Source organism: Pezoporus flaviventris, unplaced genomic scaffold (assembly GCF_033815535.1).
Source record: "Pezoporus flaviventris isolate CSIRO_AGI_PZ_B2104156 unplaced genomic scaffold, CSIRO_AGI_Pfla_v1 ptg000005l, whole genome shotgun sequence".
Lineage (NCBI taxonomy): Eukaryota > Metazoa > Chordata > Aves > Psittaciformes > Psittacidae > Pezoporus > Pezoporus flaviventris.
Genome location: NW_026892553.1, coordinates 699,714 through 726,034, shown reverse-complemented (window position 1 = coordinate 726,034; position 26,321 = coordinate 699,714). Strand labels below are relative to the sequence as shown.

Here is a 26,321-nt window from a genome sequence, read left to right as displayed (position 1 = left end):
GAGAGGATGGAGCAGCGGGGCTGGCTCCAAAGCTAAGGGCAGTGACTGTTCCCAGGCTCTCGCCCAAGGATCAAGGAGCCCGTCCCTGGAGGCCCACGACCCCCCGGGCCTGCAGCTCAGGTCCAGGGGAGCGCTGGCCTCAGAGTGTGCCAGACAGGGGCTGGAGAAAGCCCTCACCCCTAGCTCGGAGCTCACTATCACAGTGATACAGACTCAGCAGAAAACAAAGGAAACATTTACAAATTAAATACTAATTAAATAAATACTATGGAAGACGTTGGGAGGGGGAGGTCAAACAGAGAGGCCCAGTTCCACCGGGTCAGGCAGGGCACCCTCCACCTCTTGTGTTGGGGGAGCCAGAGCTGTTGCTGCCCCAAGAGCTCTGGCTCACGTGGCCCCACAGAGAGGGCTTCATTGCCCACAGCAACTGGATGGGGCTGACAGCTGCAACCGCTGCTGCTCGTGACAAAGGGATCTGGGCAAGTCCTTGGAGGCAAGGGTCCTGTCTCCCCAGTTGGAGGAGAGCCTCGAGGAGAGGACTGGCTGGCCAAAGACCCAGGTCCCTGCTGCTGGCGCTGAGAGGGCCGCTTCCCGTTGGTCCTTATTGCCTCGTGATGCAGGGAGCGAGCCGTTTCCGTCAGCTGCTCCAGGCCTGATACTCCACCACCGAACCCAGGAGCTGCAGTAGCTCGGGCTCATAGTGTACCAGCTCCACTGTCTCTGCAGAGCCCTGCACCGGCTCGGGGCTCTCCTGCACCTCCTCCTGCACCAGCACCTGACTGAGAGAGACCTGCCGCTGGAACTCAGCCTTGGGCAGCGTGGCAATCTCAAAGTGCGGGAAGCGGGCCTGGAAGATGCGGGAGGACAGCTTCAGCCGCTTGAGCACGTCGGAGAAGAGGAACCAGTTGCAGGGCCTGCAGGATGGTGAGAGGATGGCAGGTTAGGGCCACCGGGGTCTGCGGGAACGCTGCCCACTGCACCGCCGCCCACCCGCAGCACGCTGGCCCTCCCCTCCGCACACCCGGCTTTGAGCGCTGCTCTGCAGGTCACACTTCACAGAACCATATAACCAGAGTCAGCCGGGCTGGAAAAGACCTCTAAGATCATCAGGTCCAACCGCTGCCCAGCACTGCCAGAGCCACCACTATCCCACGTCACTGAGGGCCTTGTCTACACAGTGTGTGGACGCTGCCAGGGCCAGTGACTCCAGCACTGCCCTGGGCGGCCTGTTCCAATGCCTGAGCGCCCTTTGGGGGAACACGTTTTTCTCTCAGCACATCCATACTTGCAGGAGGGCCCATCCAAGTGAGCCTCCTCCCCCCAGGCTCCTCCACGGACACTGGGGAGCTCATCAGTCACAGCCAGCCGTTCATCTCAGCCTGACGCTCGCTCCTGCCCTCATCTGGATAAATCCTGCTATGAGCTCTTTGCTGACTGCAAGAAGAGGCCAAGGTGACCTCCTCAGAGGTGGACCTCTCAGAATTTGCCGAACAAATTCCATCTTACCCTACATCTTGCACTTGCTTCTCTGACTTGGGGCTTATAAAGTGTGATTTCTACCTTCACATTTTTCTGAACAAAGAGTCTATGCAATACTTCATTTTGAGACGTCTCATGACAGGGAGCTGTCATGCCACAGCTGGGTTTCTGCCCCAGCAGCAGCAATTTTCTCCTCCTGGGGAAGCTGCAATAGCTTCATCCCTCCGTGTTTCTACCTGCCAAACAGGGATAAGTCATGTCCTCCTTTGGAGGGGTGCTTTGAGATCTACAGGACACAAGTGTGCTCTATCGGGCCTGTCTCCTTAGCATGCAGTCAGCTTGGGCTCCCAAAGCTTCTCAGGCAGGTGTGAATTTTCCATATATAAGTAACTCAAGTCATCTGCACCTGGAAGATAGCCTAAGGCTTCCTTGTATTGCCACTATCTTCTCAAGCTCAAGGGCTCTGTTCTGTGAGCTCCGACTTCACCCTAGCATTAATGTCACCCACATGCTCTGCTCCAGGAAGATACTCACCCCCGAGAGACCGACACTTGGAGGTTATAGCTGGGAAGCAGTGGCTTGTCTGAGAACTCAAAGAGGAAGTTGTCTGCATCTTGGTCTTCTTCCTCCTGGTCTGAACTTCCCGGAGGGTTGAGCAGAAGATCACATCCGATGCTATCCTTCCCCTCTGCAACAAGCAAAATAGACATCAGCATCTCTCACAGTTTCACATCAGCCGGTGCTCATCACTCCTTAGGGAACAGCTCTGCACAGCTGCACTGGCTACCACCACTGTCCCATGTCCACAACATCCCAGCAGCTCTAAGAGCAAAGTCCCAGGGGCTCCTCTACAGCGGTGTGTCAGCAGCGGTGCCTAAATACAGACAGCAAGGCTGTGCCACCAAACCATGCACAAACGTAGAGACCAATACAACCCAACATCAATAAGCATGACTTCAGAGACTCAGTCCCACAGATTTCTGGCTTAAAGCTGGCTGTCCCAGGAGCGTGTGAGCTCCAGCAGGATTTGCTTCATAGGAGATGGAGAACTGCACACTTGATCCATAAACCATTTGAAGACAGTTAAATTTACTATTCATCAATCTGAAAAGCATCTGTCGAAAAATAGCTTGCTGCCTGGATTTTATTAAGAGGTATGAATAGTCATGGCTTTGCAGAGTGGTTTTGTCCTGCTGAGATAATACAGGATAACTCCAAAAACTTCCCACTAAATAGAGATTACGTTCTACACAGAGAAGGAAGACCAAATGTGCTGGTAGTAACCAGCAAATAACCCAATCATGCCATAGTTCAACACCACGCATGAGAAAGCTCCACACACCACACTCTACAAACGAATGCAGCCCCCAGCAAGAATGTCATTTTACTCAGAAACAGGAGACAGGCTCCAACAGGGTCTCAGGAAAAAAAAAAAATTATTTCTTAGTCTGCCCGGGAGAAAAAAAAATAAATCCCTACGAAACCGGAAAAAAAAAGGGGCTCGAATTGTCAAAGCTTCCTGTAGACCAGGCCAAAACTAAGTGACAGGAATCTCGGTGCAATGTCACTGCTGGCAAAGCTTAGAGGCCATCACTGAAAAGCCTCACATCCCTTGAGCAACCCAGGAAGAAAGAATATAAATGCAAAGACGTGGCAACAGTGCGGTTCAGTGTCTATCCTGAACACTCTCCTCACTCAGTCCTCTCTCTTAGAAGGCTGGGACAAGAACAGGAACATCCTGTACCACTGCCAGGAGCAGGGAGACAATCAGGCACAAAAATGCTAGTCCCAGGTGTAGAAGAAAACCCTGGAGCAGGGCTTGGTGTCGAGCTAAAGCATCACCAAGTGCAAGACACTGATGACTTTACCACACACAGACCTCAGAGATCCCACACCATGACTTCCCTCTATCTCTTGGCCCCCCGAGATTTGCAGATCTAAAGGAACATGTAGACAATATTCCTGCCTCAAAGAATAGCAACGGATTGGAGCTGCAGCCTGGGAGTTTTCCTCCACATGAAGGGACATGCAATGCTTTGTGCTTCATCTGGTGGAAAGGGATCCATCCCCCAAGAAACACCAAGAAGTGACAGTGTGCTTACTGAAAAGTAACCTTTCTTTTTGCTTCCAGGGGTGAAGGACAGAAATGTGGGAAGACAAGATACAAGATAAGATTTTTCAATACAAGCCAAGGGATATGGAAATGAAAGAACTGAAAGAAGCAGCTAATTTGAACTTGCTCTTCCAAGATCCACCCGTTTCACTTCAGGCATCAGGGTATACAAAAAACAACGCGGCACATTTCTAAATCACTTGCATGCAGCAGTGGGTCTTCTAAAGGGTATGCAGTCTCTGCAATCCCATGCTAGGATCTTCAAGAGGAAAGAAGTGGGAGATAAGCAGATGCTAGAACTCAAGCACATAAACTCTCTGGGTAACCAAGAACTCAGCATGTTGTGGTAACCAAAGGGAGCCAAACTCTCCTGCCCACAAAACCGCACACAATTATCCTTCCTTCTTTATCAGAGAAATTCAAGTGGGAATCAGTGATCAATCAAAAAGGGAAGTATCTTCTAAAATATTACAGTCACAGAACAGCTTTTTTTCTTATGGTGAAGAGGCTTCCTCTGAAAGGACTGAGATAGCTTCTAGAGTGAGAAATTCAGAGGAAGGAGGCTGCAGCTTGAACTGTTTCCTTGGCACACCTGAGGTGCAAAAGCCTACAAACAACAGTAGTACAGAATTCCTTCTGTTCTGAAAGGAAGAGACATCAGGGTCCTCCAAGAAGAAGCAAGGACATCCTTCCAGAGGTATCATCTGATTTTTCTGAGCTTCTAGAAGGATGTTGGAAATGACACAGGTGAGCAGCTAAAACCAAGAGCCTTTTAGCTTGCCAGTGTAAATAACCCAAGCCTTTACAAAGGGCCTGAGAATCCTGACCTACTGCCTCTGAAGTGGTTAGGAAGGACTCTGCAGTCTGCCACAGCCCCACAGCTACATCCAGAACATCTTCATTCATGGGCCCTGGGGGAACTGGAGGAACACCATGAGAGATCTGTGGACCTTGTGCCTATGTTGTTCTGAGAGAACTTCTAAGCTGGTAACCACAACTTTCAGGAAGTGACAGCAGAAGGCACAGGTCTTGCCTTCCCTGGGAAATGCCTGGCACTGTAAACAGAGGACCTGGCCCGGCCAAATGCCATCCCTCCAGAGCAGAGGAAAGGGAACCTGGAAGAAGTTCAAGACTTCTAACACCTCAAAGGAATAAGTATGTCCTGTGTGTGCATTGGATTTGTCTTTTATGATTGGTTAGCAGGGGAGCAACAAGAAGTGCTACAAGAATAACATGTTCTGGGATCGATACCCAGAGACCCTTAGGAATCAGCAGCAGCACCTGAGTCCAGTCTTGCACACCATGCTCAGCCCACAGGAGGGAACCACACATGCAGCTTCCCAAAGAAAAAGTCCCTTTCAGGAGCAACTCCCAGTATGTAACATTATGGCAAGATCTCTGTCAAGGCTGTGAGCTGGGAGGGACACATGCTCAAGCGAATGAGGGGTTGCTACCTGGCATTACATCTCTCTGCTCTGCTGCTATACACGAAATGGCACAGACTGAACTCACCTAGTACAGAGCTACTGTAGAAGTCCCACGCTGTGCGAGGATCCCCATCCGTGCGCCCCTGGAGATCCAAAAGGTAATCTAGAGAAGATTGAGAGGGTTAATGGTTATCTACTGAACAAAGCATGAGACTGGCATGCACATCCAATGATCCTGGGTTACACCCTTCACCTCTGCTGCTCTTCCCTCGTCTGCAGTTAGGGATTATGGCAAAAGCTAAACCACAACTTGCAGGAAGAGTACCCTCACTCAGAACAATGTGGCCCCAGCCTGAGAACATGAAATAGAAGCTGAAAAGGGAAAACAACTGACAACACCCAATGTGTTGGAAAGAAGGGTTCTTAGGGTGGCCTTGAGTTCAAAATGACATCTCCAGCACCTGCACACGTATTCAAGCCTGAAGGAGCTCAGACAGACAGCTGGAAACAAGATTTTTCCTGGTGGTTGTGTAGAAGTCAACACTCATCTCACCTCTACACAGAGAGCAGCAAGCAGGTAGGCCTCACTCTCTGCCACAGGGATTCCAAGTGGTCCCTTCTGACAAGGGAAGGTAGGCAGCACTTGGGCATAGCTGAGTAGAAGGCACTGTTACTTGGCAGCAAAACCCTGTTACTTAGGTTATGCAACAGAACCAGGAACTGTGGAACAGTGACTCCAAGCCTCATGCACAGCACTGTCTTTAGTTGTGTGACCACAGAATTGCTATCTCCTTGCACACTGAAGACTGAAAGTGGCTTTTACCTTAGTTGGAAAACAGTACACAATCCTGTAATTAAAGTTTGGGTGGCAAACACACAAACACACGACAGGACAGAGCTCAAATTAGTCAGTCACTTGCTACTCAAGCGCTTCTAAACCCTCTGACACCCACAACTGGTCCCATGTGCTGCCACACGGGAAGGGTGGAAGCACTGCCACCACTGGGCTTTGCACCTACCGCAGAGGAAGCGCTTCATCACCTCGCTGGTGGCAAGCTTCACAGCTGTCTGCCCAGAGTAAGTGGCCAGAGTGGGATCAGCACCATAGGAGAGTAGAAGCCACATGGTTTCCAGGTTGTCATTTGCTACTGCATCGTGGACAGGCCTACAAGGACAGAAGCATTGATAGGAAAAGAGAAAGGCAGAGTTTGCAAAGCAAATGCTGTTTTGGGTTAACACGAATCTAGTGATGACCAACAGCACATCCTGAAAATACAACCTGCTCCCTGCCCTGACTTCCCCAGGGCTTCCCCAGGTGCTCCCCTCTCAGTGCCTTGCCTGGTGCCATCCTGCGCACTGCAGTTCACGTTGGCACCGTGCTCGAGCAGGATGTGGAGGATGTCAATCCAGCCTCGCGCACAGGCTTCGTGCAGCGCTGTGTAGCCAGCATTGTCACGATGGTTCACGTCGCTGCTTTTCTTCTGCAGGCAGTACAGCACCACGTCCTACAGGAGCAAGAGTTGTTGAGGGCCTGGTTACACATGAACCCAGACAGGGCAGCACAGGGAACAGAGGGCACCAAAATTCACCTTGTAGCCCAGGCGAGCTGCTCGCTGCAGAAGGGTCTCCCCTGCGTTTTTGTTCACAATCAGCCGCCGAGCTCCAGGAGGAATGCTCTGGACTGGGGGCAGCTCCGGAGAACTCCCTGGGCTGACCCGACGGGACTTGCAAAGAGTCCACAAGTCCTGGGACTTCTTCAGAGAGTGGATTTTTGGCTGATTCCAAGAGCCTTTCCCCTGGAAAAGAAAGGAATGCGACTCCTTGGCTTACTAACAGGAGTCCCTTCTCTCTTCTCCCCATGTGTGCTCCCCTCATCAGTCCAAGCCATACCTTCCCCTCATCACAGATCCCTGCCAGGTGTTTAGTTTTACATTTGCGTTTTCCTGATGGTTTCTCCAGTTCTTCTTGGGCAGGAGAGCTGTCAGAGTGCTCCAGGAAGAAGCCATTCCGAAAGTCTGGGCACCCTTGAGATTTTCGGGGTGATGGGGAAAGCCTGCTCCTCAGCCGTAGCTCTGTGCCTTTACCCTTTACAGACTCCTTCTGCTTCTGGTACCTAAACTCTAGAGGAGAAATAGGAATGAGGAGCTTCTGGAGGTGCAGCACCACCAAAGGCTGCCAGGCAGAACAAACTGCTGATCTTGGCAGGCTGCACATCCAGAGGCCCAGACCCATGGCAGAGGCACGGCAGTAAGTGGAAGCAGAGTGAACATACAGGTTCTCCCCACCAGGGATGGACTCTGCATGGACACAAGACACCCACTGGCAGATGGTGTCCTGGTTTCAAAAAGGTCAAGCCTACCTAGAGCTGGGGCTCACACACAACTGACCACAGCTTAGGTCTGACTGGGAACCCAGTATGAAACTATCCAGCAGATCGCTGCAGCTTGTACCCAAAGATGATGCAGATTCTTCAGCTAGGACAAAGCACTCTGCAAACACATGGGCTGGACCCGTCCCTCCTCTGGCTGCCAGCCCACTCACAGTGCCCAGGTCCTCATCTACAAAGCCAGTGATGGCTTTAGGCCACAACTTCTGAATCCAAAATACAGAAGCTTACCCATCTGAGGGGCGAGCAAGCAGTCCCTGAGGGGAAACTGGCTTCTGGACACAAGACAGACACTCTTAAGATGTGTGGTAAAGCTACTGGGGAAAACCGTCCTCAATGCTGCTGCACCCAAACCTCCTTCTCAGGCTCTGTTTGGAACAGATGCCAGCAGAGGCCAGCCTGAGAGCACCCATGAATTGCAAAGATGCCAGGAAGCCCATCAGAAACTTTGCTCCTGGTCTCACAGGGGCACCCAGACACAACATACTGCAGCAATAGCGTAAAACTGTGCCAGAGCAGAAGCAGAGCTTGAGCCATCAGCTGGCAGAAGTGCAGCAGCCATCTATATGACTTCTCACAGTACCTCAGAGTATCTCAGCGTCTCCTGAGGACTGTCAATCTGACCACTGGTGTGGCATAAGGCAACAGGTTGGTACGCACTACAGCACCTCCAAGAGAAAGGCCCAAGCCTATGGAGAGCTGGCAGAACTGCTTCCCCCAAGCTGGTGGCTCAGGCACACTCCTGCAATCCTGGAAGAAGTTACCTGTGGGACCCCTGGACACAGCTACAAGCTACCAGCCGTCAGCACACCCCGAGACACCGTGTGCTGCTGGATGAGCCCCAGCCTTACGTCCGACAGCCTCAAACATGCTCCTGCCTCAAATTCTCATCCAGACAGAGAGAAGGGACTGCAGAGACTGCTAAACCTTAGGGAAATGCAGGTCACAGGCTTGATGTGACTGCATGGGCTGGGCAGTGCTGGTAGAGTAGCGAGCAGGATGCTGGCAGGGGCACTGCATCCTCCTCCCAGCAAAGCTGAAGACATGAACCACAGTGGGGGTGGGCTGGGGGGGTGTCTCTGTCACCTGCAGACACTCCAGCTTTGTTAATCCTCTTGCCCTTGTGCTCCCTGGTGCAAGCTTGCAAGTTGCCTTAATAAAGGGACACAGAGCATAAAGATGCCCAGCTAAATTGTAGTGGCTCCACTCTCCTATAGCCAGCTGAACACTGCTCCCAGGGGCCTGTGCTTGTCCAGAAATACTTCTCTGCACTACCTCATCTGATACTCATTTTCCCACGCCCTCTGTCTTTATCTGAGGGTAAGACCAGTATCTAGTTAGTCACATAAGGCTGCTTTTCCTACTCCAAAGTTTACTGTAAGTATTTTGGAAAGAAGAGCTGGTCAGTTGAAGCCTGCTGCCCACGCTGTGTACATCAAGCCACTAATAACAACGGAGTTTCATCATTACAGAAATAAACCAAAACAGCAAAAAACACCAAAAAAATCTCACACACAATAAAAAACACCCAAAATCCCAACCGAATGAGAAATCCCCATTTGTCCCCAACCTGGTACCAGAAACCCCTCTCCAGATTGTACCTGCTTTGGATTTCCGCCTCCTGTGGGAGTAACCAACCCGCTCCTCCTCTCGCTCCGTCAAATATTCCCCCGTCTGGTACTTCCGACTTTTCTGTCGTCTCCTTTTCTTCCTTTTGACATGGCTGTCATCATCCTCCTCCTCCTCGTTGGGCTCCCACAGCTGCCTGGGGGATTCCACTCTCCATGGCAGGTCCCGGGTCCTCCTTGTGTGACAGCTGCTCCTCCCGGACACAGACCTGTCCCTGTCCCTGCGGCTGTGGTAGCCAGTTGTCCTGTGGGATTTTCGCAGCTTGCGACGTTTCAAAGATGTCTCCTCCTCCTCTTCCTCTTCCTCCTCCTCTTCCTCCTCCTCCTCTTCGTCTTCCTGATCCTCCTCCAGCAACGGTAGAACCTCCTGACCAGTCACATCACACTCTCCCGTCACACCAGCAGAAGAGCCAGCATTGCTTCCTGCAAAACATGGGGGATTTCTAGCTGACAAAGAAGCCAAGAGTATCTACAAGAACAACCCTGCAAGGCAGGGCAAAAGACAGAGCCAAGACCACGTGAAAAGGGAAACACTCACAGTCCACGCAAGCCTCCTACCCGTGTCCCTGGCACTCACTCACCCGACTGGCTGCGCGTCCGGCTGCTCAGCACCACTGGAATGAAATCCCGAAAGCTGTTCTTGGGTTTCTTCTCAAGGTAACCTGTGAGGAAAACATGAGCCTTGAGGAAACAGGCCACATCTGTGCACATACACATCTGCTGACCTGGCAAGGGCAGCTCAGCACCACACTGTAGCTCTGGTTTGGATCCCAACCCGCTGCAGGAAGCCACTGCGTGAGGAGCCACTGCAGCCTGACCCCGCAAGGACAGGGTGCCGTGCCCCGAGTACCTTCCTCACGGCTGTCTCCACACTGCACCAGCGATGGCAGCTCCGTCTTCACTGGCCTCCGCCGCTTGCGCTTTACCCTGAAGCTGTTGTGGTCCTTCACCGGCCCCAGGCAGGGCTGGGCTTCTTGCCTGCCAAGTTCATGTGGATTGTCGTGGTGTTTTCGCCACTGTGTGTGGAGGACACAGACTGAAGCTTGAGCTGGTGACTGACTGATCTGGAGCAGCAAAGGAGAAGGGACAAAATGCTGTCCCCTCCACTCATCATGCTGGTGCCCTCCAGCATCTTTGACACCCCAGATCCATTTTTGCTCTAGATAACCTGCACTAATCCACTGCCACAAAACTCCAAAGAGCATGGGTGGAAAGTGCTGTGCACTCAACTAGCCCTCCCCCGTGAGAGCTCCCTCCTTGCCCCAAGCCCCACCTGCCAACCTCTGCCATAACCCAGCAGCCCCGGCCCATCAACACACCTTCCGGCCATGCACGCTCCAGCTCCCCGACTTCCCAGGGGCCTCCTCGCTCTCCTGGCCTTGGCACTTTAGTCTCTTGTGGGCCTGCCTGGTGTCCCCACCATGCTGCCGCTTGGACTTGCAGCGCATGCTGCCCTCTTGCTTGATTTGGCCTGCTCCTTTGAGTTTGACCTCGGCAAAGGCTTGGGGAGCAGTCCCAGCTCGCAGGCAAGTCACAGGAGTGAATGACAGGTCACACTCCACTCGCTCCTTCTTGACCCTGCACAGATCCACCTGACGCACACACTGAGGGGGCTCTGCAGCGGGGGGCTCCTGGGAGCCTTCGCAGCCCAGCTCCTTGCACTGACTCTCTGCAGGCACAGAAGGCACCTCTGAACTCACTCGCAGGCTCTGCTGCTCCGCTGTCGGCACCTCATGTGATAAATACGCTGCTAACACTTGGGCTTTAGGTTTTCCATCCAACTGCTTGAGGCTACAGCTCCCTTGGGGAGGAGACTCAGTCTCTACGTTCTGTACATTGCCCTCCTTACTGGAGTCAGGCTTCGGTGGATCACTCTCCTGACTCTTCTGAGGGTTGTCCAGCTTCCCCTTCTCCCCTTTCACATCCAATGCACTGGTCTGAGGAGATGGACCTGCATCCAACAAGACCGGGTTAACCGGCTGCTCGTAGAGCTTGGGCAAGGACCGGCAGCTCTTGCTCTTGGCTCCAGCTTCCCGTTCCTGAGGTGGGAGCCTGGGAAGTCCCTCTGGCAGGCTCTGGGCGGCTGCACTGGACTCTGTGGGCTGCACGCTCGGGAACGTTGGGAGCTCACCTGCACCTGCTGGCTTGCAAGAGCTATTCTGGCCTGGGGGCAGCTGCCCGGCTGTGGAGATGCCAATGGAAAGCAGAGGGGTTTGATGATAAGGAGACAAGCCAAGGGGCAGAAGCTGAGGATTGGAAGGTTTTCCATTCATGGGACATCGTGGGTACACACTTCCCTGGCCAGGATTCCAATTGGAGATGTCCTTGGACTGACACAAAGGAGCTCCCGGAGTAACTCTGCCATGAAGAACTCTCCTGGCAGGATCCTGCTGTCCTTCTGTGCTGGTCTGGTTGGCTTTCTTTCCACAGGGAATCCCAGCACTGCGAGGCTCTCCCTGATCAATGACGGAAATAGGCTCCTGCTTGGGAAGGTGGCGCGGGTCCCTGCTGAAGCTCACAGCGGGGTCCTTGCTGAGCAGCAGTGAGGCAGGCACCGGGCTGGCAACGCCAACATAGGTGCCTGGAATGGCGCTGATAAGTGCAGTGTTCTTCACCCAGGAGCCCTGCTCACCATTGCGCAAGAACTCGGGGAAGATGACTAAGGGAGGGGTGGTGCCGAGACACGAGGTGACGCTGCTGCCCGTGCTCTGGGCCGCACGCTGGGACTTGGACAGGACCGTGGTGAGAAGGGCTTTGCCGCTGGTGTGCACAGGTGTGAGGATGGGCATAGGAGGTGTTTTGCGTTGGCTGGGTGGAGGCAGCTTCTGACGATTGGACTTGGAGGAGAGATCGAGAGGCATCTCACTGCACTCCGGAGACGAGACCATCTCACGCTCCAGCTGCGGAGGGGACTTCAGAGGAGAGAGCGATGTGGCAGCCCCCGGTGCGGGCGGCTCAGGAGCTGCTGGGGCTCTGGTGTATGCACCAGTGCTGGAAGACGGAGCAGCACTCGCACACGGGGCTGCCAGTGAGGGCTGGCTGGACGAGGGTGAAGGGCCGGTGGTGGACGGGGGAGTGCCCTCAGAAGCAGCCTGGGGACCACTTCCTCCTGAGGGCAACGGGCAGCTCAGCTGATTCACCTCCACGGACACCACTTTTGCATCTGAAGCCAAGGGTCTGGTGACGGAGAATGTGCAGGGGTAGGAGCGCAGCTCTGGGGAAGCGATAATGCCCGGCAGGCAGCGATCGTGTAGGTAGGAAGGCAGGACAGGGAGGGTGAGTGTGGAGGAGACCCCCAAGGTGGCTGGAAGCGTGGCCACACTAAGTGGCTGCCCACAGCTGGGCGGTGGGATGTACACCAGTGACTGGGTTGGGCTCAGAACTGCCCCAGCCTGAAAGGACAGGGGCAGCTTTTGCATAGCAGGGGCCTGAGATGTGGGAAAGCACACTCTGTTCAAAGTAAAAGTTGTAGGAGTGGAGGCAGAGGTGTTGCAGCTGGAGACAACCACAGGAAACGTCCCTTCTGCCAGCACACCTGGCTCTTGTGCTCCATTGCTTGGGGTGATTTTCTCCTTCCCAGAAGGCTCGCTCTCTGGTGCCACGGAGCAGGCTGGAGCAGCATCAGCCTGCTTGGCGCTGTGAGGATCTGCAGGTGTCCAGGCAGCATCAGCACCGCTACTCTCCTGCTCTGCAGCCCTCGGGATTGCAGGCTCCTGCCCTCTGCCATTCCCCTGGCTTGCCAGAGGGCCCAGGGCATCATCTTTTACAGTCTTTTCCACTCCCTCCGGGTTTGGGTTGGGATCAGGTGGCTGCTCTTCCAGTTTGGGCCCAAACTTTTCCTCCACCTTGCCATCAGTGTCCAGGCCCTGGGCACTGCTGCCACCACCACTGACTGCCGTGAGCTCCACCTGCAACAAGAAGGGAGAAGGTGTCCGTAGGGCTGTGCAAGTGAATCCTAGTGAAGCAGGCAGGACCTTCTCCCTAACCCCCACCCAGACACAAAGACAGAAGTGGCAAACAGCTTTGTTTGCTTCCCCTTGCTGCACCCCTCTCGAGGGGGAGGCTATGGGACCCATTAGAGTAGATGCTCTTTCTTGGCCGGTTCCATCAGGGAAAGGCCTTCTCAGCCCCACACAAGCACACAAGGAGCTCACCTCGGAAAGGCTGCTGCTGACACAAAACTCCTGAGACCTCAAGTGCTGGGAGCTGCTCGTTTTAGACTCCTCATCAGAAAGGGGGGCTCTCCTGGCCAAGGAAGAAGACAGAGGATTACAAAACACCCTCCCAGCACCCCAGCGCGGGACAGCAGCGGAGCTGGCAGCCTAAGGAAGCGTGGCTGCTCCAGGTAGCTCCTCCTCATCACACAAGACACAGTGGGTACTAGCCGCTGCAGACCAAGGGGGTGAGGAGTACTGCCATGTCCTCCCGCTCCCGGAGCAATGCCGCCTGGATCACACCTCCTCACACATAACGGCTCTCCCTATGGCTCCTGCAGCCTGGACAAGCCTTTCTCCATGGCCCAGCAGCTCTACACATCTTCCTCAGCCACAGCATTTTGGCCCTCCAGCTGTCCTCAATACGCTGCCTCACAGCCTGAGCCCACACCCACTCCTCACCCTCCGCTTCCCATTCTGCTCCACCACATGTTTCCAGTGCCATGCTCCTGACCCCCATCCTGCTTGTCTCTTCTTCCACAGGCAGCTTCTCATCTCATTCCCTCCCCCCCCCCAGCCCCATGCCCTGGGCGTTTGACCCTTTCCCTTTGGAAAGCTGTTCCTGAGTGGAAAGACTGGATTTGGGTTCAGGGATGTGAGCCTCACTGAAGCAGGGTGCATTGAGGACACAGCTCAGGATCCGCGGGGACAGGGGATGGGGCGCTCCATGCCTGCCCCAGCAGTATTTACCCAACGGCCGTTTGCTGTTCTTTAAGGGTCATTCAGACAAGCTGCTGAGGCCGGGGTAGAAGAGCTCGAGTTCAGCTTCTGCCGAGGACACGACCCGGTCCCAGCCCTGCCCGGCTCTCACAGCGAAGTACCACACACGGTGCGACCCGGGGCTGCCGCACGCCGGCACCGGGCCTCGCAGCACCGCTCCCGCAGAGCCCTCGAGCCCGGCCGCGGTCAGACGGCACCAGCCGGAGGCTGCCGTTAGCCCGGGCAGGTCCGGCCGCCGCGGGGATGGAAATGCCCAGGCCCGGCCGCTTCTGCGCAGCTCGGGGGCTCGGGGAGCTTAGGGCCCAGCCCTAAGCCGGGACAGGGGCCACCCCGCCGGAGTGAGAGGGGCCTGGAGGGAAGAGGGGGACGCGGGGAGCGGGGTCGCGCAGTCAGCCCACGGTCGCAGCCCGGTTCCGGAGCAGCGGAGCTGGCCGAGGGGGGCCGGGGCCGAGTCCGAGTCCACACGGGCGGGCAGGGCGGCGGCCGGACGCCAGGGGGCGCCCGAGCGCAGCTGGCTGCCCGCGGCTCTGCCGGCGAACGGCAGGAGCTGGACAGCGGGGCCGTGCCCGGCCCGGACTGGAACGGGAACGGCACGGGAACGGCCCGGCCCCGGGGTACAGCCCCGGCACAGACCGGAACGGGCACAGCCCCGGCGCGGGTACGGGCAGGTCCCGGGCACAGCGCCGGGCACTGCCCCACCTCCTCCTGTCCTCCGTTACCTCCAAGGCCGCCGGGGCCGGACCTGCCCCGCCGCCACTGGCCCCAGACCCTGTCAGCGACTGGCCCGGTCCCCGCCGGGGATGCTCCACAGCCACCCGGTGCCAGCCGAGGGAGAGCGCCCAGCCGCAGCCAGCCCGGTTGTCCTCTCTTGCTTGCGCAGACACCCCAAACTTCCATGTCTATTGCAAACTAGGAGTGGCTGCGAGTGGCTCAGGAGAGGCAGAGGAGGGCAGCACCGTTGCCAGCTCTTATCTGCGGGACACACGGCGGGCCAGGCGCTGCTGAGGGCTGCAGATGATCTCTGCCATGTCCCTGCCTCCAGCGGGGCTGAGCTCGTCCCACGGCTCCTCTGACCGGCCCTCGCAGCATTCACCCCCAGAGTTCAAAACGCCCGCAGCGAGCAGTGGCAGGCACATGCTGCCTCTGAGCCCATAAAGCTTCCCAGGCTCTGGCAAACGCACTGAACATGTGAAAGCCCCACGGAAGCCCCAAACTGATCAGTTTTGAGAACTGACAACCCCAGAGTCATCAGGGGATGCAAAGCCACAGGGCAGGCCAGGAACTTGCCTTGGTCGATTCTGCTTCCCAGCCACTAATCCTCCCTAATCTCATATTTGGTGGCATGTCACAGCTCTCTCATCTGATCATTTGGTCTGCACTAACCTTCCCGTGTCACCAAAACCTCTTCTGAGTGGCTTGGTTTGCAGTGGGTCAAGCTTCCCCCCCCCCCGCCCCAGGAGTTCAGAGCACAGGTGTGGTGAAGCAAATAGCACGTGCAGGCTCATCCTCAAGCCACACAGCAGAGGCAATGCAGCTACACGCTCTGCTTGTGGGCCCTCCTCGATGGAGCACAATGGCTTTGGGGACCATCACATACCATCTGATCACAGACCCATCCCCCCCGTTCTCTTGCACACCTCAGTCTGTGTCACACCCCAGGAAGCACAGGATGCGCCAGCACCAGCTCCCTTCCTACAGCCTCTCCAATTCCAAGGCACTTTTCCCTTCCTCCTTCCCACTACGCTGCCGACGCACCTCACCTCTCCTCGTTGAGGCCACACATGCGAATCCGCTCTGTGCTGGTCCAGTTGTGCACCCCACTATAGAGAGGTGCTGTAGAGATCATGACAGCTGCTCGTCACTGACCAGGGCTGCTGGGGCTCGAGAAGCCGCTCTGCCTGCAAAAGAAAACCAGAGGGTTGGGAACTCTCCCAGGGATGCTCCTGTTCAACCGCGCTTCACAGAGCAGCATCCCCAGCTCCGCTACTGGGCAGACAGGTGCAGTGCCCAAGATGCTACACTTCTGTCTGGAAGAGGGCTAGAAGCAACCAGCAGTGCCCCAGGCAGCATCCGCAGCCCACTCGTGTTACAGCATTACTGCCAAAAAGCCTCTGGCTACCCTGAGAGTTTCACACCGATGTCTTCACACACACGTGCATCCCTCACCCTCGCCTTTCTTCTCCCTCCAGAGGAACACTCAGCACTGGGGAACAAGCCACAAGTCAGACTTTTACCCAAGAAGAGGGTCTGTTAAAACGCTGCCATCCCCCAAGGCCCCATATGACTTTCACAAGCCAGCACATGGCAGGTTCAAGGAGGAAAAACCTCACATGAGGCAACTGGGGGACCCGGGAGAGGAGCAGAGGCTTGCCAGCAGTGCCCTCAGACAGTGCTGACAAGGGATTACCCCCTCCCTCGGCCAGGAAGGTGCTGGTATTCAGCAGAAGTACGGAAGGAAAACATGAGGAAATCCAGGGATTTGCGAGCATCCAAGACGCACCGTCGGCTGGGTGGAGCTTTTGAGGGAGCGCTGCAGCCAATCCTGCTGCGCTGGGTGTTCCAGCACTAAGGCAGCTTTGCTGCTCCACTCCTGTCAGGGAAAAAGCAGCGGAGGAAGAGAGGATCCTCTGCGCTAACAAGTGGACCCGGTTGAACCAAGCGGCGCTGACTGCAAACGGCAGAGATGCTGCCAAAGAGGCTCTCGGTTCGGAGAAGCACGGAGCACCTGAAGGTAAAGCAGGCACGGAGCCCCTGCACTGCTCGGTGCAGCAAGCGAGAGTGGGAAGAAGCTGAAAGTGACACGTGATCCTAAATCTCCATCGGCTGGCTGTTCCCTGACAAACTCCTGGCGACACGAGCTCTGAACGGGACAAGAAGCAGCTTGCACCTTCCGTTTATGCGGAAACGAGCCACGCAGGAATCTACCGGTCAGCAGCTCGAGGGGTCCAGCCGCGGAACTGCATGCAGCCGCTGCCGGGTGCCCTCACCTCAGCCCAAACGTGCCTGTGGGGATCCTCAGGCAGAAAGAAGTGCCGGGCACGTAGGAAAAAATGGGGTGAGGCAGCCTGTTTGCAAAAAAGCAGCGACAGAGCCATCTGCACGTATGAGGGCACAAGTGAGCAAACAGAGCGCGGCAGCCAGAGGTCAGGAGAAGCGGGGGAAACCTGCTAAAGGACACGGGTTTGGAAGCAATGCTCTGCAGTGAAGGGGGAGCCGGGCGGGCGGTGAGACAGAGAGCAGGGTCATACCCAAAGAGAATGCGAGGTGGCTTGGAGCAGGAAGGGGAGGAGTTTTGCAATGCTTGGAGAGAAATGCAACATAAAGGAAATAGGGGAACAAACAATCTGCGGGGATTTCACCATCTTAGGCTAAACTGAAAGAAAGGGAGGAGAAAGGTCCTGCCCTCGAGCATAGTGACAGGACAGATGTTTGGGGGGAAACCAAAAGGGATCTTTTTTGTGCAACAGGGAAGGGGACACATACGGCTACACCATGTGGAACGGGAGTTGGAGACGAGCTGAAGCCTTGAACAGACCAGGCGTGACCCGAGAATAGGTCTGGCGAGGGAAAAGTGATAAGAAGGTGGTACGAGAAGCTGGGAGAAGCAGCATATTTAGAGTACTTGAGTAAAAGCTGGTCAACAGAGGAGGCATGATGGCCATGAGAAGGGAGCCGGGAGGACACAGCAACAGAGATAGACACCGTTTCATGAATTCTTGGCCTCTGTCCGCTACAGACGACATGGGACACGTGCCAAAGACAGGCATTTCACAGGGAACGAAGAACAGAAGAGAAAAAGAATCAAGATTTCACCTACAAGAAGGAATAAAACGGGGGCAAAACCATAGCTGTGGTCTCAAGCACAAACCTGCACAAAGACTGAAAGAACAGCATCCTTAAGGAGGTAGGCCAGGAGGTTTATTGAGAAACATGGGAAGAGCAGCAGCCTCCCAGCGCAACGCCGAACCAGAAAGAGCAACTGCAGCCTCCCCTGGTCAGAACATGCTTTCTGTCAAGTCGACATGAGGAAACAGAGCACATCTCCTGTCTACACTTGTGCTGCTTGAAGCGACTTTAAACGGATGTAATGAAACGAGTAGGAACCCCTTGGAGAACACAGCTAGAGCTTGGCTTCACATGCCTGTCTTTGAGCAGAAGGAGCTGTTGAAGCCCTTCTCTTCCTTCACCCCTTCAATCACGTCACTGAAACTATGCAGGGTCCTGGTAAACTTGATCAGGGAGTTGATCTCAGTTTAAAACCCTTGTGGGCTCCCCCCTGGCCTGGTTCTAACCCCTACTAGCTCCTAGATCAGGTTCACCAAGAGGGACAGAGAGCACAGCCTGGCACAGAACCTGCTTAACCCATCACATCTGTCAAAGGAAGTGTACATGAAACCACAGTCTTATTTTGATTTAGCTAAATAGATGCCCAGCCAATTCTAAGTAACTCTGAAGAAAACCGGTTTAGAATGAAGTCAGAAGATGAGCGCTGCACTTTGGGCTCATGGTGTGATATTAAAGCACCTTCACCCCCAAAAAGATGCTCTAAGAACTGCAAACAGAAAGGTGCTGAATGTGTCCACCTCCAACAGCAAACCCTCAAAGGGATGTTCAGTGAAACAAATTCCCTCCTGAAATTAAAACCAAGGGGGATTTGTTCAATGAACAACCCATGTTCATTAAAACCTCTCATCATTTCGCAAAAAGAGAGGCTGCTCCTTTGCAAACCAGTCTCTTCCAGGCTCCAGAAAAAGCAGATGTTGTCCTTGTAGTAAAAGCAAGCTTGTACTCAGGTTAGCCATGACTTAGCTACACGTGGAATTGAGTCAAGCAATTACTATCCCTTCTGAAATACCATTGTGCAGCCAGCAGAAGTGAGTTTCCTGAGACAAAGCTCTTCAGGCATGGGTATTTTCTAATAGTTATCACCACACAAATCCCCCTTTCACCAAAATCCCAACAGCATCAAGATAACCATCTCTTCAGCCCAGGCTGAGGGTGGCAGGACAGGCTGCTGCTGCCTTCACCCACCCACTCCCACATTACCGAAGAGAACCAAGCCCACACAATCTCCATGCTGACCCCTGCTAAAACCCTGCCCGCACCCTCTCAGTGATCGGAACTGGAGCTGCCCAAGGTGAGGCTTCCAAAGCAAGTTTTCCATTGCCATGCTGCCCCTTGCTCTCCATCTCCCAGCCCAGCATTAACGCAGCAGGAATTGCAAAGTGGATTTTGCAAACTACTCCCCCTGGCAAATAACAGCAGTCCCTCAGCCAGATCAAGCTCCCTGACTGAACTCAACAATCAGCTTCTCAAGTGCTTGCACCAGCAGCTTCTCTGGGCTGCTTCCAAACTTCCAGCCATAGGTAGCAAGGAGTTGGTTTTCACCAGAGGGTTTGGTGCTGTCATGTTTGCATGACAGATGTCACATCTCTGTTGCCACCTGGTCTAACCATACTGCTCTGGTCAGGTCAAACAGAGCCAGGATCTCCTGCAGCCGTCCACCTCCAGGACAGCTGGGGTGAACCCATGGTACAGGAAGGGGCCTTTTTCCTCTTCTTGTGTTCAGGACCACACTGCCTTGACACACCCCCCCACCTGCAAGAAGCTTTCCATGTATTTCCCTGCTCTGTACTAAATTACATCAATTTCAAGCCGCTTACCTTCCTCTCCCCCATCCCAGCACTGGCACATGAGTAATGCACCGAGCGGTTGCCACTATTTCAGGTGCACCCTGCCTGGGCAGGCACGAGATGCCAGGTGCTGAAATGCCAGCAGCCAGTCTCCTATAACCCCCCAGCGCAAGGCTTCCCCCCGCCTGGGCTCCAGGCAGGAATATCACCCCAAGAGCATTGGTAGGAACTCAGTACAGCTCGACAGAGCTCCAAGGCCTTTCTGGACACTGGCAGTTAAGTGTGACAGCGGCACAGAGGGAGGAGGAGGTTTTCCACCTTAGGGCTTGGAGAAGCAGAAAGCCCAGTGGACCCCATGCAGCAGCAGATGGGGAGGCTGCAGCGGGTCCCCTCCCACTGTGCAAGTGAAGGCCGGGGAGGGACGGATGCACTTTGACCCTGAAAACACACTCACGGGAGACACCTTTGCCACATTCATGCCCAGAGAGCACTGAAGCCTCGAAGGCTGTTGGCTTGGGTTTGGTTTTCCCCCAGATAGCAATGGAATATCAAACGGGGTTTCTCTGCTGGGAACTCCAAGCAGGACTCGGAGCTCGGAGCGCATCGCTCAGTGCAGCAGCGCAGGGCGGCAGGAGGAACCGGCTGCACCGCCAGGAACGGGCCATCACCCACAGCGCTCCACTCTCTTTGGCAGCCTTCGTTGCCATTAGTAACACAGGCAAGAAATTATAGTTGGTTTTACGTGTGACTGTCGGGTACCCATTTAAGTTCCAGAGGTCCAGAGCGAGCACCAGCCACCAGAGTCACCTCAGGTGCCTTTTCAGCTCTGAGCATCACTTTGGGAAACCCTTCAGAGCAAAGTGCTGGCAAAAATATCTGAATTAAATAAAAAAATATACTAAAACATGGTGACGGTCCCCTCACAGGACTCACAGCGGGCACAATGCACTGCCAGGGGAAAATCAGAACAAGAAAACTGAAATGAAAAGGGAACAGTTTTATCTGTCTTGTATCACGTTACTGCTCTTGAAGGGGTCAACAGCAGCACTGGTACCAACTGGGAACAACCAGGGTGGCACAAATCCCTGCAGGGCCTGCCCAGGCCACCACCGTGGCCTGTGTCAGCAGGGAGGTGCCGGGTCCAACCAAGTCTCCCACGACCACCCCAGCTCAATTTAGGTCCCCCCAGCTCAGATGGGTCCCCCCAGCAGCCCTGACCACTGCCAAGCTGAGCCAGGCTTTGCCTCCACGCATTTGCTTAAGCTCATTTAAAGACACAGCAACACCGCAAGTAATTACAGATACTCAGCGCGACAAATTGGAAATAAAAAAGAGAAAATCCATCCCCGTTTGAAATGAAACAAAGAAAAGTTTGCCACTCATTTGCTAGTCCTTTGGTCACTCATCCCTGCTGCCGGCAACCAGCACTGAGCACTCCCTCGCTCACAACACCGGGGCTGTCCTCACAAAAGGCCACTGCTGTGCATTTAAGGACTGGAAAAAAGAGCCACCGAGGGAGGACAGTGTAAAAAATGTGTCTGACACGGCACGTGTCACCAGAAATACCGCGACGGGAGAGCAGCCGCCTGTCCCTGGTGCTGGGCCGGCACGCCAGAGCCCAGCACTGCCAGGGGCAGCTTCGTTCTGGAGGCCATCGTGCCAGAGCCAGTCTTCGGAGCCCACCCAGGGCACAGCTCCAGACCCAGGCGATGGCGATGAAGTGGTGCCTTGGGAGACACCAGCACCCGCCAGCAGGTACCCAACCGGTGAGCCCCAAAGGCTGGTGATGGCAACGAGGAATGCAACGGGGAAGGAAAGGCTGGTGCAGACATGGTCAAAAAAGACGTGACAAGCAGCAAAGGGAGTGGGGTGCACCAGCCCTTCCTCGCAGGGATCCCCCCTGACTCAGCTGCTGCTGATGAGGATGCTGGGGAGCAGATGCTCTGCCGGGAGGAGAGACTTTCTCCATCGCTATGTCAGCCTGGAAGAGCTTCTCAAGGAGCTGTTCTGAGCTGGCAGCACCCGCGCCGGGGGAAGGGAGCGACGCTGCTCGCCGAGAAGCTGCACCGACCCTGCTGAACACCGACACTCCGTCGAAGGAGTTTTGGTTTCCTCTCCGTTACGGGCGGCAGGAAGCGCCTCCTCCTGCCCGGTCCCGCCGCTGCCTGGCCATCACCACGGGCACTACGGGGCCCGATACGGCTGCCGCGGGCTCGGGGGGCGGCGGCGCGGGGCCGGCCCGAGCCCTGCCCGAGGCCGCGGGGCTGGTCCCTCCCGAGCCCCGCGAGGCCGCGGCACAGCCCGCGCCGCTAACGGAGGCCCCCCCCGCCCCGCCCCGCGACACGCCGGACCCCACGGCCGCTCCGTGGGCCAGGCCCCGCGGCACTGCCCCGCGCCGGCCCCCCGCAGCCCCCGGTGTCCGCTCCGCCTCAACGGCAGCCCCCGGGGCCGCTCCACACGGGAGCGCGAGGCCGCCTCTCGCCCCGCGGCCCCGGTACCCGCGGCCGGGCCCCACCTCCCCGCGCTGCCGCACCGGGGCAGCCCCGAACATGGAGGTGGCGGCGGCCGCGCTGCCCCCAGGGAGGGCTCTTCCGCCATTGCCCGGCGCCCGCCCGGCCGGCTCCCGGCGCTGCTGCCGGGGCGACTCGGCCCCGGGCAGGGCGGCCGCCGGCGACGGGCTCGGGCCACGCTGCTAAACTCCGCGAGCGCCCGGCGCCGCCGTCCCGCCGCTGTCGACCGCCGCCCCGGGAGCGCTGCGCCCCGCCGGCCGTCCCGCCCCGCCCTGCCGACCGGGACCCCCGCGCCGCCCCGGGAGCGGCAGGTGTCGCCGGTGCCGGTGCCGCCGCGCGAGGCAGGGCAGCAGCGCGCCGCGCCGTCGCGGGGCAGAGAGCGGAGCACAACGCCCGTTGCCCGCTGCCCCCGGCCCGGCGCTGTCAGCACCCGCCGTCCCCGCCGCTGTCCCGCCGCAGGACGTTGTCCACCTCCCACCATCGCCAACTCCCCCCCCCCCCCCCCCCCCCGGCGCCCCCCCCCCCGGGGGTGTCCCGGGACCGTTTCCATGGAGACCCCGTCCAACCGGGCGGGGAGAGGATGGCTCGGGCCGCCCGCTCCCGTCCACCCCCCCCTCACCCCCTCGGCGGTGGGTGCGGGGCCGCGCGGGCCCGGGGTGCCCGGGCAGAGGGGGCCGGGGCGTCCGGTGCGGGGCGGCGCGGCGCGGGGGGGGTGTCGGGCACGCACCTGCTTCCCGAGCCGGGCGGGCGGCGGGGGGGGGCGGCGGCGGGCCGAGGCGGGCCCCTGCCCGGAGGCGGCGGGTCGGACACTGGGCGCTGCGAGCGGCGGTTCGGCGGCGGCGGAGACACTGGCAGCGGCAGCCGGAGTGTGAGGGCGAGAGCGAGCAGCGGCCGCGGCGGCTGCCGGGAGCTGTAGTCCGGTGGCCGCTGCCGCCCGCCCGCCCCGCGCCCCGGGGACTGCGGCTCCCGGCGTGCCGCGCGCCAGCCCTGCCCGCGCGGGGGGGGCTGCGCGGAGCCGGCCGAGTCCGGAGGGGGAACGGGCAAAGGGGGGTAACCGACCGGGAGGGGCCGGTAGTACCGGGCGGCACGGGGCGGAACGGCGCGGTGCGGGGGGAGCCCCGCGCACACACACACACATACACCCGACCCCGCGCCGGGGCACCAGCGCCCGCACCGGGAGCGGCGCTCGCTCCGCACCGGGGGGAGGAGGATGGAGAAGGAGGAGGCGGCGGGGCGGGCGTTCGCTCCACGCCCGAGCAGAGCTGGACGGGCAGCGCTGGCGGAGAGCGCAGCTCCCGCAGCCCCCGGTACCCGCCGCCGGGTGCGGCAGTGGGGGATGTCCCCGGGCGCAGCCCCCCCGAGCGGGGCCGGTGGAGCGGGCGCGGAGCCGCCTGCCCGGCCGAGGTGGGCGCGGGGCCGGCGATGGCGATGGGTGTTCCCCCCGCCCCCGGCGCGGTGCTTCGCCGGGCGGGCAGCGCTGCGGGGTAGGGGCGGCCCTGGGCGGGGGGCGAGTCGCCTCCGCCTCGCCATGCGGGGCATCGGGCTGCGCTGCGTGGCGCCGTGCGGTGGATCGAAGTTTTTCACTGGCCCCCGCCGGCGGCACCGGGGCCCTCAGGCCCGGCGACCGCCGCACACACACACACGCAGAGCCCCTCCGATGCCCGGCATGGGGCGGCCCCCGCGGTGCCCGGCCGCGCCCTGGCCTGCTCCGTTCCGGTCGCCTTACCGGGCCCGCCCCGCAGCGACCCGGCGGCTGACAGCCTCGTACGGGCCTCGGGACGGGCGTCCCCGCAGCGCCCTAGCGCGGCCGCGCTGCGCGGGCACCGTCCGCCCCGACCCTGCCACGCTGCCCGGCCCCGGCGCAGGCACCGCCCCGCAGCCCCCTCCCCTGCCCCGGGCAGACCGGCCTCCCCCGGGCCGGCCCCTCGCCCTTGCCTCCCCCCCGGGCCGGCCCCCGCTCAGCAGCCCGCCCGCCCCATCCGACGCCTCCGGCCTGGCAGCTCCCGCCCCGGTCCCCGCGCACCGGCTGCCTCCGCAGCCTCTCGCCGCCGCCCACCCCGCGGAGGTGGGGGGGATCCTCCATTTCCCCGTTTCGGGGGGCACAGAACCGGCGGGTGGGGACCCAGTCCTGCCCTCGAGGGTCTGCCGGGGACGCGCAGGAAACACCCGTCCCCCCGGGGAGCAGCGGGCAGCCGGCTGCCGGGTGCCTCACAGGGCTCGGGCAGAGACCGGCACCGGCAGTGGGTGAGGGCCCGGAGGCCGCGCTGGGGATGCAGGATGGCCGTGGATTTGGGCTGGGGGTCACCAGAATCCGGAGGGGCGGGCGGGGGGTCCGTGCTGCTGCCTCCCTCCCCCCCCCCCCCCCCCCGCAGCATGGTGCTGCCCCAAGGTGTGTCCAGGACCTGCCTTTTTGCTGTGGTGCCTGTCTTCAGTCCCGGATTTGGCCTGTCCAATGACCACGTCTCGCCTCATTCCAGCATGTGTGACATCTGCTGGGACGTGGGGTCACTCCACAGGGCACACTGTGGTGGGTACCCCTGGCTGGCGCATGTAGGGTGGTACCTACGCCCTGGTGTCGCCTGCCGCTGCAGGCAGCAACCTCTGCAGCCTCAGCACCAGCCTTCCCTCTGTCCAAGGGGAAAAACCCCTTGCAAAGGCATTGAGCTCCTTTCCTTTGCCAGAAGGGCCTCAGTCACCTTGGGCAAGACACGACCCATTGTCCCTTTGGGAATGCAGTTTGGGGTCTGCGGGTGGGACAGTGCTGAGCGGGCAGGGCAGGCACCCAGGGTTGGGGTGAGGTTTGGGGGCAGCAGTGTAATGTGAGGTGTGGCAGGGTGACATATGAGGGATGGCAGGGTGACACATGAGGACTGACAGCACCAGGGCAAGGCAGAGAGCCCTGGCTGAGCAGAGGAAGGCCAGGAACAAGGACACACGTCCTGCAGAGGGGAATCACTCCATCTTGCCCCTGTTTTGTCCCTGCCTTCCCCTACCTGCTGCCTCCAGCTGTGCTGCGGGCAGGGAAGATGCTCCAAGAGGTGTTTTGGAGCCTGGGAGGATGAGTGGAAGCTGGTGCAGCCTACAGCCAGCCCTGGGTTGATAAGGACCTGCCTTGTTTGCATCCTGCTGCAACTAAAACCAGGTGGTTTGAGCAATGGCCCCATCCTGCAGCTCCTCTCACCCCATCCCTGCAGGAATTGCATGCAGGGATGTGTGGTGCCAGTTGAGTAGGGTCTGCATCCCATCACCACGTCTTCCAACACTGCTCCTTCCTGCTTTAGTCAGAACCTACCAGCACTTCACTGTCTTCAGGCTGGGATAATTTGCACCCCAGAGCTTTAGAACATGGTTCTGAAAAACTGTGGTCTCTCCTGCTGGTGTTCCATGGAAAGCCTGGAGAATGAGGAGCATCCCTCCTTGGGAGCGTTGTTCATTGGATGCCAGTCACGGGCTGACGTGCAAGAAGGCCAACATGAATTATACGTTAATATGCACTGCAAAAATACGTTTTGGTTTGGGGTTTAATTCTTTCGCCCCTTCCCTCTGGATTTGGGCAGGATCTGCATCACTGCCTCCTCCCCTCAGTAGGAATGGGAACACGTTGACTTGCACAACCCAGGTAAGCACTGTCCACAGGAACAGCGCTGGCAGACTGCACACTCTGCTCACTGCCAGGCCATGCGTGGGGACCTCACACCCTCCTCAGGACGTTTTTGGTCTCTGCTGGTCCCAGGGCCACTCCCAGCTGGGCTCGGAGGCCAGGAGATCCAAATGGGTGTCTGAGCTCAGGGTGCACCTTGGAGCCTCCTCCCGCTCTGGCAGGAGTGATGTGTAGCTCCTGGTGCCAGGATAGGAGTGATGGTGTGATGCCTTGTGTGATGTGTTCACCCCACAAACCCCTTATCCCTGGCCAGTCCTGCACTGGACCTCCCTGCTCCAGAGCTTCAACATCATGAGGCAGATAGAGTTGTGTCCATGAAACCAGCTCTGAGGCCAGGGGATTCCCATTAGGATGGATGGGGTGTCCATTGCCACAGCATCTGATACTCAGTCTCTGGGTTTCCTGGGGCTTTTCCTTCTGCACTGAAGCAGGAGCCTGTGCACTGCTTCATTCATGGTGGGCAGTCACCTTGCAGCACCAGCTCCACCTGCAGTCCTTGTCTTCCCGCTTCCCACCCATCATCCCCACTCCAGTGACAAACCCTTCTGCT

At 57.9% G+C, this 26,321-nt stretch overlaps 1 protein-coding gene across 4 annotated transcripts; it reads right to left on the bottom strand.

Annotated features, from left to right (window-relative positions):
• Nucleotides 1–213: 213 nt before the first annotated feature.
• BCORL1 (BCL6 corepressor like 1) lies at nt 214–23,017 on the bottom strand. Of its 4 annotated transcripts, none has more exons than XM_061445565.1 (14): nt 22,838–23,017; nt 15,728–15,865; nt 13,188–13,278; nt 10,353–12,941; nt 9,884–10,097; nt 9,615–9,695; nt 9,007–9,456; nt 6,910–7,139; nt 6,609–6,815; nt 6,358–6,524; nt 6,039–6,184; nt 5,105–5,182; nt 2,014–2,167; nt 214–914 (listed from the first exon to the last, which is right to left on the bottom strand). In XM_061445565.1, exons 2-14 carry the CDS (start codon nt 15,811–15,813, stop codon nt 638–640), a joined length of 4,770 nt encoding a protein of 1,589 aa, XP_061301549.1. In that variant the 5' UTR covers nt 15,814–15,865; nt 22,838–23,017; the 3' UTR covers nt 214–637. The 4 variants fall into 4 exon arrangements, with proteins under 4 accessions (XP_061301549.1, XP_061301551.1, XP_061301550.1 ...); XM_061445567.1 differs by having other exon boundaries at nt 9,884–10,049; nt 22,838–23,015; XM_061445566.1 differs by lacking the exon at nt 22,838–23,017 and having other exon boundaries at nt 15,728–18,589.
• Between the last annotated feature and the right edge of the window lie 3,304 nt (nt 23,018–26,321).